This window comes from Pseudorca crassidens, chromosome 4 (assembly GCF_039906515.1).
Source record: "Pseudorca crassidens isolate mPseCra1 chromosome 4, mPseCra1.hap1, whole genome shotgun sequence".
NCBI lineage: Eukaryota > Metazoa > Chordata > Mammalia > Artiodactyla > Delphinidae > Pseudorca > Pseudorca crassidens.
In genome coordinates this window covers 43,710,468-43,728,218 of record NC_090299.1, presented here as the reverse complement: position 1 = coordinate 43,728,218, position 17,751 = coordinate 43,710,468, and the positions used below count along the sequence as shown (strand labels likewise).

The following is a 17,751-nucleotide window of genomic DNA, read 5'->3' as shown; positions in this document are numbered from 1 at the left end:
CATAATTATTGATAGAGACAATAGGCAGATGCACAGTAGTTTATATCGTCTCAGTGATTAAGAGTTCCCAATGAATCCATTTGGTTTCTAAATGGGGGAAGAAATCAGCTAATATCTACAAGTATCCTGTAGATACCTTAATATCTACAAGTAACACCTACAAGAAAAGATAGAAGCTAGATCCTGCCTCCATAGCGCCATCAGCTCTATGCAAGAACTTCTGGGGAGCCGTGCCGGTGCTTGAGGACAAGACAGAACAACAATGAAAAACTTCCCAAGGAACTGGAATTCAGAGCTCAACATCCGAATTAGCTAAGGATAAAGTGTTAGCTATTCAGGACTAATCATGTTTACCTACACAGTAGAGCATTATTTAAACATTCTTTATACACATTTCAGGCTCCTGAATAATTTAATCTGTGATTTTCTTTTCTGTTTCATAAACACACGGATAAATAACATTACCGTATTCCACTCACCTAATATCACAGCGAATCTTCCCGTGCTCTCTTACTCGCCATACTTTCCCTTTCCAATTTTTGGAGCATTGACCTAAATGTGTTAGAAAAATAGAATCAATTTAATAACCTATTAGAATCTTAATCTCTTTTCAAGTATATTTGAGAGATACGATCCCTTTCGTGGAGGCACAGTGTAGATTTATACATATCAATATTCAAATTATTTTTAGTTCCAAGGACTAAAGTATAAATGTAAAGCTTAGGTGCAGCTTATGAGTGTGACAGTATAAAACTTAAATAGATCTAGAACTGGTGTGGCTGATGAGTCAGGAGACCATGGGGTCTAATCTGAAATGTTCACTGATTTAAAGTCATTTAAATTAGGCTGTGCAGTGTGGTTGCACGATTTATTAAAAGGACATTTTAATCTTCTTGGTGCTTCAAAAATAATAAAATTGTATACCGAATTCAGGATTCAGAAGAAAATGGCAAAGAGTTCAAAATCATAAACCTATTTTTAACTTTAACTATTTTCACATTGCATTATAAATACTTAGATATTTTGTTATTAGAAATGAGGTATAAAGACAAGGACAAAAATCTATCTTTGTGTTTCCAGCACTTGCCAAAGAGCTTTACACCTACTCTGGGTTCAGTGAATGTTTATAGAAGAGATCAGTGAATGAGCTAGAAGGATTTCCTCAAGCACATGCAATTTTTTTTTTTTTTTGGTTGTTTGTCCCATTCACTGTACATTATCTATATGTTGCACCGTGTGTGTGTGTGTGTGTGTGTGTGTGTGTGTGTGTGTGTTGTATTTTTGACTATACTCCCTTGCAGAACAGAAGCTCTTTAAAGATAATCTTTATGGTAGACAGAATAATAGCCTCCCAGAGATGTCCAGCCTGAATCCCTGGTACCTATGAATATGTTACCTTACATGGCAAAAGGAACTTTGCAGATCCAATTAAATGAAAGACCTTGAGTTGGGAGATTATCTTGGATTATTTGGGTGGGCCCGGTACAATCACAAGGGTCCTTAAAAGCTGAAAAGGGAGGCAGAAGAGGAAGTGAAAGTGAGGCCATGAGGATTCCATCCACCATTGCTGACTTTGAAGATGGAGGAGGGGGTCACAGCAAAGGAGTAGAGACAGCCTGTAGGTGCTAGAAAAGCAAGAAAATTGAGCCTGTACAGAGAAATGCAACCCTGCTGACACCTTGATTTTGGCCCAGCAAGACCCATGTCAGATTGTCAAACTATAAGGCAAATAAGTGACAGATGATAGATAGATAGATAGATAGATAGATAGATAGATAGATAGATAGATAGATGATAGGTAGATTTTAAGCCACTAAATTTGTAGTAATTTGTTACAGCAACAATAAAAAACTAATAGTCTCTGACAACACCTTTCTCTCATCACTTCCTCCTTATTTTATGTGTGTTCACGCCTCCATCCCATGCTGGAACAGGACAACATTAATCAGGATTCTTCTGTTTGCAAATCACACACTCAAGCAAAAAAAGGAGGGGGATGGTATATCTCTCATAAGTGGGACCTCCAAGGGATTGAGCTGGCTTCACTCCCAGCTAAGACAAGGCCCAAATCAGTCCACAAAGACTCTTGGTGTCTCTGATCTGCTTTCCTCTATATGCAAGCTTCAGCATTTCTACAATTCACATGCTTTTAGTGGCAAAACTGCCCTCTTTCTTTCAGGAAAGGATTCTAATTTGCCCATCTCTGTAGCGTAGGAGGTTGAAAGTGTGCTATGGTTATCCATTGCTACACTTAAAAATGCCCCAAGACTTATTGGCTTAAAATACAAACACTGCTTTTATTTACTCATGATTCTGCAATTTGGGCAAAGTCTGTGGAAGGCAGCTCATTTCTGATCTGTGTGAAACAAGCTTGAGGCAACTCATTTGGGGCTCAAGGATCCACTTCCAAAATGGCTTCACTCATGCAAGCTGGTGCTGGCTGTTGGCTGGATGCTCAGCTGGGGTTGTTGTCTGGAGAACACAGTTCCCCTTCATGTGGCTGCTCCACATGGCTAGGTTGGGCGTCTCACAGGATGTCAGTTTTAGAATAGTTGGACTTTGTACATAGCAATGGGGTTTTCCCCCAAGCACAAAGTGGAAGCTTCTAGGCCTTCTTACGTTTTGGCCCCAATAGACACAAGGTCACTTGCACTACATTCTGTTAATTAAAGCAGATCATAGGGCCCAGTCCAGATTTGAAAATAGGAGACTACATACACAGATCATGAATTCCATTGTTGGGGCTGGTTGGGGCCATCAGAGTAGCAGTCTACCACAGTGGATAACAGAGCTTTGTGAGTGATGGTCCAAGTAAGACCATCCGTTTCCAAAAAAATGGTACAGGCAGTCCCACAAAGGAAACAGGACTGAAAACAAACCTCAGGTATCCATAACAATCATTTCTCTCAGTGCTAGAAAGCATTCCATGAAGCAAAGCTGAATTTCCCTCTACGTCTATTGACTGTACAGCTTGTACATTTCCTGGAGTTGGAGACGTGATTAAAAATTTAAAGTTAAGGAATTAACGAACTTTTTTCCCATTTGACTTTTCTTAAACTATGAATGAAAATAATGATATCATAGAGCAAACACTACAAAAAGAAATTGTGCAGGATTCATGAATAAACTATAATGTAGGCTAATCCAATGATGTTTATTTGCAATAACCTTTTTAATGTGACAATTCCTTGGATATTGTAGTAAAATATTTTCACCCTACGTGTATGTTTTTATGGTTTGTGTTTATTTTCCACAGTATAGATCCCCAAATGTCAAATTACTAGAGCTGATTTATGGTAATTAGTTTTAAGTTAGAATATTTGAAATGCATTTAATTAATCTTAGCTGTTTAGCAAAGTACAATAAGGTTTTTTGCATTAACAAAGTTTTCTTTATAATATATCAGCTATGCATATGTTTAAGGATATGATGGACTCAGATTACTCTTACCTGAATTTTATATTTAACAAATAAACATGCACTGTTGGGGATTAGACAGTGTTTAGAAAATGTATGTATAAGGATTATTTAGGCTGAAATTGCCAGAGATCCTGGAATATTTAACACACACTTGTTGATTGATTTCACTGCAGTAAATATGAAACAATAACAACTATATAAATTATTCAGAGACTCGTCATCCACATCGGGATTCTTTAGAGATCACTTCAGAAAGCAGTTTGGCAGGATATTCTTTTTCTAGTTTTTTTTTTTTTTGAAAATCCATGTACAAAAGAGAGATAGATCCATACAAAATGGATAAATACTGATGCTTTTAAAATGAAATTAAATATTTTTAAACATTCAAGTGAAAATTGCGTGGTTTTTCCTACTAAAGTTCTCTTGCGTAATTTATTTATCTTGAGTATTATTTTTGTCTTTCAGGAAGCCTTATATAGTGAACGTAAGAGATTTATTAAAAACCTTCAATCGCTTGAGAGTGCTTTAGTACTTTGCCTGAAAATCTGCACATAGGCAAAATTCCTGATATTATGAGTTGGGATTTTCAGTGTAAGAGGATTTAAAATCTCTGCTAAAGCACGGGCTTGTTAGCTGTTTCTAAGCGTCATATATCAGAGGGACCCAGCTACTTACCAATCGCTCAAACTAAAATGGGGCAGGACAGGACACGTGGAATGAAAGAGACCAATTTAGACCAAGTGGAAGGTATCAAGTTCTCTGAAAATGGCCCTTTTATTCTGGAAAGATATTTTATTCAACTCCAGAAGCGGAGAGAGTAATCAGCACTTACGTAGGTATGGATCTCTTTGTACATACAGATACAGATCACTTTTTAAAGATTTCCCTTCATTAAAGCAATTTGAGACATAGTGTTGGAAAGTGCTTTAGTGGTTGGGTGTTTGCAGATTTGAAGTTAGAGACCCCAGTTATCTACTTATAAATCATGTGACTTTGAAACATTCCTAAAACCTTTTTCTTTTGTAATAACCTTTTTGGGTCTCAGTCCCCCATTCTCTTGGGGTTGTGCTAAAGAGCCAATGAGTGAAGGCCAAAATACTTCACATACCGCAAAGCATTACATTATCAAAATTTAGATCATTATGACTACTACTGCCAATAATAAAACATGATTGGGTAACTGGTCTGCAAACAATCCATTGAAAAATCCAGGTGAATTGGATATGTTTTATTTTTTGAACATATTTTAACTTAGAGAATACACATGAGGTCCAAAGTAGTCAGTACATTTGCCCCCCCTTATGTTTAAAGTATTAACTCTTACATTACTGACTTTTGATGGACACTGAATCTGGAAAGATGACTGTATAAATTTTTCCTGAATATTAGGGATTTTATTTTATTAACTGCAGCCCAGAAGGAACATGGCGGGTAATAAAGAGAAATTTGCCTCCTGGTATGACTTGTATCCAGTTGGAAGTCTGGCAATGGTGTGGGGCATATGAGACCATCTGGATGTTCTTGTTAATGGTTTATTTCTCTGTTGTTTCTCTCCCAGCTATCGGCAGGACCCTCATCCCCCGTTACTTTAGCACTGTGTTTGAAGGAGGAGTGACTGACCTGTATTACATTCTCAAACACTCAAAAGAATCCTACCACAACTCATCCATCACGGTGGACTGCGACCAGTGTGCGATGGTCACCCAGCACGGGAAGCCCATGTTTACCAAGGTACAGGGCAGGCTCAGCAACAAGCCTTGTTCTTCTTTGGGTGCATTGAAGCATAGTAATTATGGTTGTCTTCTGGAACTTTAACCTGACTTCTCACGTCTCAGACGCTTTCAGCTCTGTGAGGTCATCGTTTTTGTTTGTAACATGGCAAGACCCTGTGGTGAACCCTGTTCTAAGGTGTGTGCATGTGATACAGATCCCAGGCAAGTCAAACATGAGAGACCCTCAAGACGAAGAGAAGAGAGTTTGGGCTGCCTATCAAACTTAGGCTGCTAAATTAGAATTTTGGTGTTTTTTAAAAGTTGAGATATAATTGACATTTAACGGTGTATTAGTTTTAAGTATATGAAATAATGATTCGATATATGTATATATTGTGAGATGATTACTACAATAAGTTTAGTTAACATCCATCACTACACATAGTTACAGTTCTTGTGATGAAGACTTTTAAGATCCACTCTCTTAGTATCTTTCAAATATATAATACTTGAAAGATACTAGGTATTGTTCACTGTAGCCCATGATGTTGTATATTACATAGAATTTTGGTTTTTATACAAAGGGTCTTCTACAACTAAAAGAACACTCTCCTGTTACTGTGTGGTCAGTATTTGTGTTTTGTTACTAAAATTAAACAATTTTTAAAGCTAAATTCAAATATTAACAAGCAGGGGAGAAAAATCAACAAACCACAGCTCAACTAGCCATAATCTTTAAGGAACACAAAAACATAAAAATGTAAATGGAACACTATAGACAATCCCCTTATATCTTCTCCCAAGGAGAAAAATTAGTAAGAATAAATATTTAGTCAAAGAATCTGGCGAACGGAAGTTTATTTTAATGAACACTAGTTCATTGCATTTTGACTAAGATTCAATGTGAAACTAATTTGTAATATCTACGATAGCAGCTATCTCTTTTAGTTGAAACACAAATGACAACCCACTCTTTATAGTTAAGAGAAGTTGGATTATCAGCGTTAATTGAAGAAGCCCAATTATAAAACTGAAGATGTGTTTGTTACTTATGCACCATTTTGTGGAAAGAGTAGCTATAAAATGTTTATTATTTAAAGTATTCTTTGATTTTGGTGCGATTTAACCTTTCCGGTGCCCACGAGGGAGTAAAAAAACCAAAGGAAATGCTTATAAGCAAAGGAAATGCTTATAAAATGCAAAAGCAAATCATTAAATGCCATTGAGTTTATGGTATCTTGATTTTTGTCAATAGACATTTTAAATGTGGAAGAGGAGATGGGTTTTTTCCCTTTCTTCCTTTTTAACATTTGAGCAGAGAGGAAAGTTCCCACTGCATGTGAAAGTCCATGCTGGAAAGAGTGTTTTGCTGTGTGGAAAGGAATGATCACCTAGATGATGGTTTACTCTGTCTGTGGCTCACCTATGTTCGGAGATACAAAACATTTACATCACCTTGTGGATACCTGAGCCATTTGTAGCATTACAAAGCCTGAGCACTGCAGAGAAAGCCTTTTTCCTGTTGCTTCATTATCGTTTGTGTAGGCTTACTGTTACTTTTAGGTCATTCAAGAAAAACACACCAATTCCTTATGCTTTCAGGGAAAAAAGAAATCCATGATATGTAAATAAAACTTTCCCATAATGAAGGAGCTACTTCCAAAGCCTGTAGCCGCTGAAAATAAAAATGCATGTTGAAATAGCGCTTTCATCTATTTCCTCAATTTCTTTCTTTCTCAGACCAAAACTTTTTCAGAAATGAGCACCGTCAGTTGTTCCGAAGATATAGTGCTGTACATTCTGGACTGGTTTTAAATCAAAAAGAATCCAGTTCTTTCGATGACTTGATAAAGCGCTTTTTTCATTCAAATTAAGAAACTAAGGTTTTCCTCTGTTGCATTTTCCCCTGTCCTGGAGCACTCCCCTCTCAGATGGTACTCACCTCCCAGGCGGGACAATCTCCTGAACTCAGCTCTCTTGGTCTCAAGCTTTAATTATTTAGATCACCCATCTGACTCTACTCCACAGCATACATTTGCCAACTCTTGTAATGAATATTTCTATACTGTGGAGAAAAATATCCCTTTCTGGGAAATGTAGCTTAGCTGTGTGGACTTCGTCCAGATGCTAATTATGCACATTTATTTTTAGAAAATTCCAAAGCATTCATTTTTTTTTCTCTTTTTTTTTTTTTTTTTTTTGCTCCTTGGTGATTATTATACTACCCAAAGAACCTTTCCAATTTTTCTTTTGTTCTTATATTAATTAAAAATAAGTCATCTTTATGTAATAAAATAATATGGCTATTTAGTAGAAAACAGGGGGCTAATGACATTTCAGTATCACAAAGCAAAATAGTTTGGAATTTTTTGAAGGGGAGCCTGCTATTAGTACATGGCATCACTTAGCATGTTATGTGAGGCACTATCACATTGTTCTAACTTGGAATATCAATAAGCTCTAATTCTCCAAATAGCATTTGACCCAGCATTTCTTAGTTGCTTTTATGAAAATGTGGTCAACTTGGTGAATCAAAAATCAGCTGCAGTCCTAATCAACAGTAATATTTAATATTCCTCAGGACGATAGTGCATGTTTTGCAATTTCCTGATCCTAGGAACATTATAGATTATGGATAAATATGTAATTAGAGTTTTTAAACACACATTATGAAGCCTTTCTTTTCTGTATTCAATTTCCAATCAAACTGGAAACAAGGCTTAATAATCAGAAGGGCAGTCACCAAGATTTTCAGAGTCAAAGACCCCTTGAACTGTATTTGAGGGTGTGAATTCAGATAGTGAAAGAACTCCTCTCTGGGGTACATATGGGGTTATTTTGGGGGCTCACACACTGGAACCATAATTATAGCCTTTACTGGACACCTTATCACTTCTGTAAACATAGGTTTATGCTTTTTTCTGATCTCAATTATTGATTATGAAATTAGTTACTACTGCAGAAAAGTACCATGGAAATACCAACCAGTTTTCCAATATGAATCCTCATTCATGTCTTTGACAGTTAGTTCATCATTCTTACCTTAGCCTGTACACCATGTTACCATGTTATACTCCAGGATTTATACATTTACGCTCTTATCCTGACTCTAACCAAATTACTGTAATATCAATGATTGTATTGCTCTAATAAATGTGTATATATATATATCTATTGACATATGCATTTACATATGCAGCAGCTCAAAGTAAAACACAATGAGCTTTTTGCAACGGTTAATCTAAAAGCACTAGTCCATGCATGCTGTTCAAAGCATAAAGGCCAAGAAAATTAAATGAACATCCCCACCTAAAAAGTACATTGTATTTCATAAAAGCTACATGAGAATCATTTTATTATACAACTACATGGTCAGTATTGCTTTACAATTAGTCAAAGAAAGAAAAGGGTTAAAAAGCTACCGGTTAGTTTGAGAAATGTTCTTTTTTAGTTCTCTTGTTCCTGGCCTAGTCTCAAGCTAGCACGTGATCCGCTGAACGCCTGCCAGCCTCTTTCTTGTTGATCCTCCAGAGACCATCTGTGCTGGGGGCATTGATTAGAGTGTGTCTGCTGGGATTACATCTTTTCTGTTGCCATGCCAACTAATCAGCTGATTTTGGTTACCACAGAAACAAAATGTCAGAGCTCACAGTACGGTAACATGAATTCAGCACAACAGAAAATGTTTTCTTAATTGGGGACCCTTTTGATTTTGGATTCCAAGTGAAAGGCAGCTTTTTTTAAAAAAGGCCAACTTTAGATAAAAGCTACATTAATTGTATTGATTACAAGGAATGCACAGAATTTTTCTGAAAAGAGAAAACATTAATTCGCCTTCATAAGTTATGCTCATTTTTTTTTTTTTACAATTTCCAAACAAGGAATATATACATATATATTTTTTTCTTAAGTGCCTCTATTCCATTTGCTGGTTGTTGCATGTAAAATAAATCACAAAGCCTTCAGTTTCCTTTAACCTCCATGATGGGAGCAGGGGTTGGAGAGACTGCATAGGGCTTGGGTGGAGGCTGTGGATAGATTTACTTGGGGAAGACTAGCAGTGACCAAATTCTCTTCCATCTTTTCATGCAAGGAAGTCAGTCATTTAATTTCCCTTAAAGAAAACACCCAACACAATCAACTTAGATTCAGTTTTGAGGATTCCTCTTTTGCACATCCTATGCCTTGGATAAAGATGATTCCTTGGTTTTGGCTGAGAAAGGAGGAGTCCTAGGCTGTTGAGATGTTCCCTTTTGTAGGCCCACAGCAGTTTGGCTGCATGAAGAGTCCTCAGCTGGTTTGCTATGTCACAGTAAACAAAAAACACAGTTTAACTTGACCTTAGAGCTGCTCCAATTGAGTAATTCATCAGACGAACCCCATCCAGGCCTTCCCTTTATGAAATTCTATTCCAGTAGAAGTAAACCGAAACCACTCTCTGCCTTGGGTTTATGGTTCATAAACACAAAACAAACAGATTAGATAATAAAAAAGGATGACATTTAACTGGGCTAATATTTGTTTAAACAGCCAATAATCCTCCCTCTTTAAAAGAAAAGGATTGTAGCATCCAAATATCCCTTCCCTGTCCTGTGTTGTCAATACATTTCTCTGTCAATGTCTGGCCGCAGTTACCTCCCCTTTGTGAAAGCCTCCACTGCAGGTGGCTTCTGTCATGTTAACACTCCAGGGGGAATTGCGTGTCTTAATCTCCATGCAGCTCTTTTGAAAACCTTGTTAAATTAATTCTGATGCTGATGAGGCTCTAGAGGAGTGAGGTGGGGACGCTGAAGTCTTCCCCAATTTCACTGTGCTCGACTCTCATGGCAAAGTTGCCAAAAATGAGGCTCTGAAGACAACTCAGCCGAGGAGTTTTGGGGCAAAGAGCCCAATGCCTGAAATTACCCACAGATTCTGCTAATTGGCTCTGAGTTAGAGGTCTTCACCCAGGTTATCAATAATTATCTGACAGTGCTTCTGAGACCTTTGATAAAATGAAGATGGCAGACGTTATTAGCATCTTTCTTAAGTGGTGCCCTATCCACACATTACTAATTCTCCTGCACTGGTATTTCCCTTGTTTAAAGAAAATATTACCTTAAATTAGAGACAATAGAAATCACCTAACCCAGTGCCTAGGACATAGTTGCAACTCAATAAATGGTGGCTTTTTGTATTAAATTCCCAAAGAAGGAAGTGATTATTAATATTTCATAAAAGGTTGATATAAATTGCTAATGATCTTCATGGACTATAGTTTTAGAAATGATCATTTTCCCTATTCAGTTGATTGCTTTTTTTAATGTGTAGTGCAGTGATTTCCAAAGTTTTGTTCTTTTCTCGGTCTAAGAAATCTTTCTTCGAAAAGGCTTGATCAGAAGTCCAATGTTTAAAACAGATAAAACTGAAGCTGTTCTGGTTGAGTCTAGAAAGTGAGTGGGAATCTCAGCATCCAGGTGGAGGCTAAGTTTTTCCCAGCAAAGGCCCTGAGACACTGCTCAAACCCCCCCACCCCCCACCCCCGCAGGTCTCAGATAAGACATTATAACAACCTGTGGTCTAGGGTTCTGTGTTCTTTGGTTACATGTCTTTCATCTTTAAACTATCATTTACTGGCAGGTACAATACTAGGCAATCTATATACACAATTTCATTTAATATACTTTCCCAACAGTCCTACCTAAGGATATTATTATCCTCATTTTACAGATGAGGAAACTGAAACTTAAGGAATTTATTTGTTTTTCCCAAAGTTGCAAAATAAGTGAAAAATAGAGTCAGGATTTGGATTTAGGACTTTCTGATGCCAAAGCCTCCATCCATTATTTTCTACTGCTTCTCTAAGGTAAACATGGACTGAATAATGAGCTGTAATTGTTTAATTACAACTGAACCAATATTATGCCTCCACTTCCTATCTTATATAGTTGAGATAGAATGAGTGCCATGAGACTACCCAGCATTTTCTTTCATTTCAAAGTCATTAACAGTGAAAAGAAAGGCAAATAAAATAAGAACTACATGCCTAAAATCATCTGACTTTCAAAAGAAGATAAAAATGCTACCCTGTCACTGATCACTCTATCAAGGCGTTCCTGAGCCTCAGAAACCCTGTCTCATTAATAATATATATTTTTCTTAAATTAATTTGGCTCCCCCAAAGCCTGGCCCTTTATGCAAGCAGAATTTGTCATGGCTGATAGGATGTGATTCAAGGAATATATTCTAAATGTGCCTCTATTTTCCACGTGTCACTAACTGATACCCACAGCCTTGGGTTAAGCGTTGCCCTCTGGCTTTTCTCTTTGGAAGTGAAAACTTTCTCTGGTTGGGCAACCTTGTAGAAACTCATACGTAAGCAGGGATACTTTTATTAGATACTTTCTCCCAGAGTAGCATAACCAAGATTAGAACAGAGTTCAAACTCCTATGGTAGAAGCATAATGAAAGTGGAGAAAAAAGGAGGTGAAAGAGTACCGATTTTGTGGGGGACACACTGTGTGCCAGGAGTTTTTGACATATCATTGCTATAAGATGGGTTTTGTCTGTATATTTATAAATGAAGAAATGGGGGCTCCTGGAGTTTCAGTAGTAACTAGTCGAGTTACCTTTAGCTCATGGCTAGTGAGCAGCTGTGCTGTCTTTTGACCCCACTGATTCCAGATCTTACACCTGTCTTGGTTCTCCTTGGATACATCACCCGTGTCACATTTTTGTCAAGATCCAGCACCGCCCAAGGGGAGTCAGGGAGACCACGCTGAGTGGCTGACCTGTGAGTTACAGAAATGTGGTGATCACAAAGTACCTAACCACTGAGTCCGTTGTTTGTTGCTTCCAGGTGTGTACAGAAGGCAGACTGACCTTGGAGTTCACCTTTGATGATCTCATGAGAATAAAGACATGGCACTTTACCATTAGACAATACAGAGAGTTAGTCCCGAGAAGCATTCTTGCCATGCATGTAAGTAACTTAATTTCTATTTTACTACTTCCTTTCATCCCCTCATTTTACTCAAAAAGGAGAAGCCCCGCTTTCTCACCGTGAAAGAACTCCCAGAGTCTTCACACTTTAGGTAATTAACTCTAAATTATGAGTGTTTCCCCCAAGTTTGGTGCACTGTGAGCCTTTTTAAAAAATAATTTATTATTTTAAACTCCAAATTGAGGTTACCTCAATAAACAGTTTGTACTTTTCTTAAATTCCATGCAGTCATTATCAAGTACTGCTCTGCCTGGGCTAATAAACCTGTTATGTATAAATGGGCAAAGAAATAGAACAAAGAGTAAGAAAAACAGTTTCCAGTTTTGATTAGAACCATCCGACAAGACCTGGGGCTCACATACCTCAGATCCGTGTCCATGCCCTTCCTAACCACAGCGCTGGGAAGCAGCAGAACACCTGGGGTCCTCTTGGTCGCATTTGGCCATAAATCACATCAAATTTATTGAGCACAAATGAGGTGCAAGGGTGGATTTGATGGCAATCTAGAGAGATTTTTAAAGGTAAGACTTGGTAGGAACTCATCAGGTCAGTCCCTTAAGAAGGAGTCACATAGCATCAAATTAAATAAATCCCTCTTCCAGAATGCGCGATGCAGCAGCTTCTGCGAAAATGCTTTGGAACAAAATCAGACTGAATGAGCCTGATTTTTAAGACCCTGTACAATGAAAAGAGAATACAGTCACGGTAGTGAGCGTTTACTGGGTGTTTGATACGCAGGGCCTGCGCTAAGCATTTTGGACACCTTATATTTAGTCCCTACAGTAACTCGAAGAGGTGAATTGTTATTACTCCTATTTCGAAGTAAGGAAATGGAGGCTCAGATAGGTTTAATAAGTTGTCCAATGCTTTTCAGCCCAAAAGGGACAAATCAAGGTTTCGATTCAGCAGGTTGTGACTCTAACACCCAGGCTGATAAGCTGTCTGTCTCCCCACTGTCCATACACAGGCTGTCTCCCCAGGCTTTTGTCCTCAACACCCTCCTCCCATCTGGTTTGTCCAATCTCTACCCTTTCCATCGACCCTGTGCTTTCTGCTGTACACTTGAGTGCTGTACACTTGAGTGCTACATTCTTTTTGCCCATCCATGCCCAAGTCCTCCTCAATTTTCAAAGCCCAGTTCACATTCTCCTCTCTCCTTGAAGCAGTCTGGAATAGCCATTCTTATTAGTCTCAAAATAGACGGAGAAGCAGCAGCGTAGAGTAGTGGTCAGGAGCCTGGGACTGAGAACACGCGGGTTTGAATCCCTGTTCCTGTGTGACCTTGGGCAAGTGGCATGACATCTCTGTTCTTCCAGTCCCTCATCTATAAAATGGGTATAGTAATAGAGCCTGCCTCAGAGGACTGGTTTGAAAATTAAGAGTTAATGCACATAAGCACTTAGGCCAGTGCCTGGCACATAGTAGGACCTCTGCGAGTATTGGTGATTGGCTATCAGCAACAATGGCCATGATGAAAGCAAAAATATCCTTCCATGGGTTTATTATCGTCCCGTCTTCCAACTGCAATGTGAGCTCCTTGAGGTCGACCACAACTATTTGATGCGTCGCTACAGAACCAGCTCTTCCTGGAACCTGGAAAGGCTTCAATAAACACCAGCTCCATGTCCACAAAGGACCCCCTTTCCAGAAATTGACATGAAAAGTGACAAGCTCTGACTGTTTCTCCTGCATTTTATTTATATACACAAAGCCAGTTGGTTGTATCACTGTGAGGAAAATTAAAGTAAAAGAAAAAAGAATAAATTAAGGTGTTGGTATAACCGAGATGGTCTCATGAATGCAGATGTGGAGACAAAGGGATGTTTACTAAGACGTCCTCTGTTTAGCAACAGTTTATAACAATTAAAAAAGAAGAAAAGACAAACAGAAAGAAAGAGCATCAACTAAGAGACACTTTACGTTGGAATCCAGAAAGAATTTTCAGTTTTTTCTGGTCAAACTGAACATTGGGGGTGGCCCACAAAACATCACATCTTTTTTTTCTGTGGCTGATACTTTGGAAAATATTATGCATACCCTTGCAGTCCTGCAGGATGAAAATTGTTGAAGACATCTATTTCTAGCCTTCGCTTAATGGGGAGGAGAGTTAGAATTTTTTAATATATGTGTATATTTCATGGTAGTTGCAAAGTTTTCACATTTAGTCCTCAGCTCCAAGCTGTTGAAAACAACACTGTCACAACACGCAGCAAAGGCCAGTCCTAAAGCATGGCTCTGCGAAATCCAGCCCACACCTTCCCTCGGGGCAGGGGGGCGGCAGTGCCAGGGACCTCGGAGGTGTCCTGGCTGGACTTAATGACCATCCTCCTGAAGACACAGGGCCTCTCACAGAGGAGGTAAAGTCATTTCTCCCATCTGACTCAGTTTGATTCTCCCTGGCGATGGGTCTTGCACCACTGATCCAAAAGTGTCCTTAAGTGTTATATGCAAGTGTCTTCAAAATGTGAATTAAATTATCTCCAGCAGCCTGCCCCTCTGAGAAAAATTGACAAGGTGCAGATTGTATTTCTTAGCAGCTGTAGCACAGTCGAGGACTTTGTTGGTACCATCTTACAGGGCTAAAATATATGATTTTTTTCCTGTTTAGGCACAAGATCCTCAGGTCCTGGATCAGCTGTCCAAAAACATCACCAGGATGGGGCTAACAAATTTCACCCTCAACTACCTCAGGGTAAGACCAATGGGTTGATTATATTTCCTGTTGAGTTTGAATTTAGAGGTTTATATATATCTTGAGCCAAGGAATTAAAATGAGGTAATATATCACAATACGTATATCTTTTTAAATTTATTTTATTCAAGTATAGTTGATTTACAATGTTGTGTTAATTTCTACTATACAGCAAAGTGATTCAGTTATACATACATATACATTCTTTTTCATATTCTTTGCCATTATGGTTTATCACAGGAATTGAATATAGTTTCCTGTGTTATACAGTAGGACCTTGTTGTTTATCCATCCTGTATATAATAGTTTGCATCTGCTAATCCCAAACTCCCACTCCACCCCTCCCTCACCCTTGGTAACCACAAGTCTGTTCTCTATGTCTGTGAGTCTGTTTCTGTTTCGTAGAAACAAAATTCATTTATGTCATAGTTTAGATTTCACATATAAGTGATATTGTATGGTATTTGTCTTTTTCTGACTTACTTCACTTAGTATGATAATCTCTAGTTCCATCCGTGTTGCTGCAAATGACATTATTTCATTCTTTTTTATGGCTGCGTAATATTCCATTGCATGCGTGGACCACATCAACATTTGCAAATGTTGATGGACATTTAGGTTGTTTACTTGTCTTGACAATTGTGAATAGTAGCACAATATGTATGTCTTATACCACAGTGTGTGTGTGTGTGTGTGTGTGTGTGTGTGTGTGTGTGTGTGATCAACAGATGATTGGGTTTAATTAACAAAAAGCATCAAACCTAGACTTTGTCAGTGTTCTTCTTCTCTATGTTTGTATGACTCCTGGAATAAATTATTCACAGGCTAGCAATGTCTCTTTCATAAAATGCTTTGGCATTATGTCCCTTCTGATTGTTTCAAGTTTCCAATGTGCTTTTGTTGAGTTCACAGCCTCTGTGTCTGTACCCAGGGACCAGTCACCTATGAGGAGGCTCGGTGTGCCCTCCAGAGAGAGTCCCTTGAAGAAATTCACCTTGGTGCTATAACACAGACATTTATTTCTAAGGCTTCTTAGGGACTTTCTGTGTAACATGTAACAGATTTTCTGGTTTGGATATAAAGTGAATTTTTATTTAAAAAAAATTAAATGTTAGGCAAAACTCTCTGCCCACATAACGCTTACAGCCTCCGTATTTGGTCTAACAGGGTAACATATATCACACTGGTTTTTAGTGTGGACTGGCAGTCATCACATTGCAAGTAGAGGATATGGTTTCCTTCATAAAGCAAGCATTGTCTTCCAGAGTCAACACGAAGGCAGTGGCCACAGTCCACATTCCTTTGCCTCTGAGTTGCTGGCTTCCTTCACCACCGTGATGTAGCAGACCACTTCTCCAGGGCCCGACCCCATCATAATGTTTATGCTATTGTTTCTTTATCCTTAAGTGCAGGTTTGTGAATTTTGTTTTGTATCCTCTAAGTACAATCATGTTTGCATACATTGAAATGCTGAAATGTCCTGGCCGGACTTCCTCCTCTGTAAGTGAAGAATAATTTGGACAAATGTTTCCAAGTCATGCCCTCACTGCAATGTGCCGGGCACTGGGCAAGACGCTGAAGATTCAAAGACAAAAGTCGTTGCACCTGTTATCAAGAAACGTCCTCCTACGAGAGTCAGACCCATAAAGACAGAACATTATATGCAAAATAGTGAATACCATGATAGAAGTTTCCAGATGAAATTATGGGAATACAAGATAGAATCTCAGAAGAATCAGTCAGAGAAGGCTTCATGGAAGAGATAATGCCTGTGTAGTGTATGAAAGAATGAATAAAGTTAAACCAGAGAAAGGAGGAGGAAGGACATTTCCATCAGAGGGAGCAGAAGTTAGGGGATGGAATTCCAAGCAGTCTGTTGATGCTGGGACATGAAGGGAGTTGCCAGGAGAAATGGGAGAGAGAGTTAGTTGGGAGCCAGGTCTTGGAGCAATTGGCTGCCTGGGCTACTGGGCCAGGAGCCTCTGAAAAGATTAACCACGAGGATGGCAGTGTCCCCTTCTTGGGTGAGCGAGAAGAGTCTCTTTCTATTCAGTTTAGATGCCCCAGAGCCCAGTCCAGACGTGGCAAAAGCCAGAGTCAGCTTCACTTCCCACCGCCTCACCCCCAGGATGCCAGCCACTTTGGCAGCCCTGAGCCAGGGCGTTCTCCACTAAACAGCCCCCTGGTTCCTGCCCAGAGGAAAACCAGAGTCTGCCCAGGAGGGTGGATCCAGAGGGGAGTGTTCCCAGCCAAGGTAGCCGAGGCTACGTTCTCCTAAACCTCCAGGCTCTGCATTAAGAACTGCTCCCCCGTGGGGCTCCTGGCACAGTGGGAGTGGGTAGCAACGTCTGGGCAAGTGAGGGTCTGCAGTGCCATTCCAGCCACAGGAATTCAGAAGGATGCCCTACACTGCTGGGCATTTCTTCTTGTCAGGAACCAGGAGAGATTTAGTTTAAACCATCTGAACATGCCTCTCCTTAGGCGGATCAAGAATTTCCACACTACGTACCCTCAGCTGACCTCACATAGGAATCTGGGACTTTGGAGTCTATCCTAGACTTGGTCGCTAACTCTCTGCTGAGATCTTGGACAGATCCTTTATTACATCTTTTAGCTGCGTTTAACACAGAGAAATAAAGGCTGAATTTCCCGCACCCCGCCCCCAGTTGCTCTTATTGTCATCAGTGAAACTGTGGCCTTCACCCTGGGGTCAACAAGGCCCACTGGTCCCCACATCTGCAGTTCTCTGCTTCCAGCCCACGAAGAGTGAGGACATCACACCTGCAGAGGGGGAATGACACAGGGAACCGTGTATGGTTTGGGGCAATAGAGAGTAGCGTTTCCAAGGCTACCATCTGAAGTAGCGGTAGCTGCAGGCTCTGCTATATGTACACGTCCTGATGTAGCTGGATGTCACAATGGCCCACGTGCACCAGTACCTTCCC

At 39.3% G+C, this 17,751-nt stretch overlaps 1 protein-coding gene across 10 annotated transcripts in view; it reads left to right on the top strand.

The window, feature by feature from the left end:
- The window catches only part of LDB2 (LIM domain binding 2), a 380,224-nt gene that overhangs the window by 294,183 nt on the left and 68,290 nt on the right, over nucleotides 1-17,751 (top strand). For all 10 annotated transcript variants that reach the window (XM_067735584.1, XM_067735582.1, XM_067735585.1 and 7 more), the window contains exons 3-5: nucleotides 4,979-5,151; nucleotides 11,971-12,093; nucleotides 14,723-14,806. In XM_067735584.1, the coding sequence (XP_067591685.1) occupies nucleotides 4,979-5,151; nucleotides 11,971-12,093; nucleotides 14,723-14,806 (380 nt within the window). The remainder of the gene's footprint in view (nucleotides 1-4,978; nucleotides 5,152-11,970; nucleotides 12,094-14,722; nucleotides 14,807-17,751) is intronic.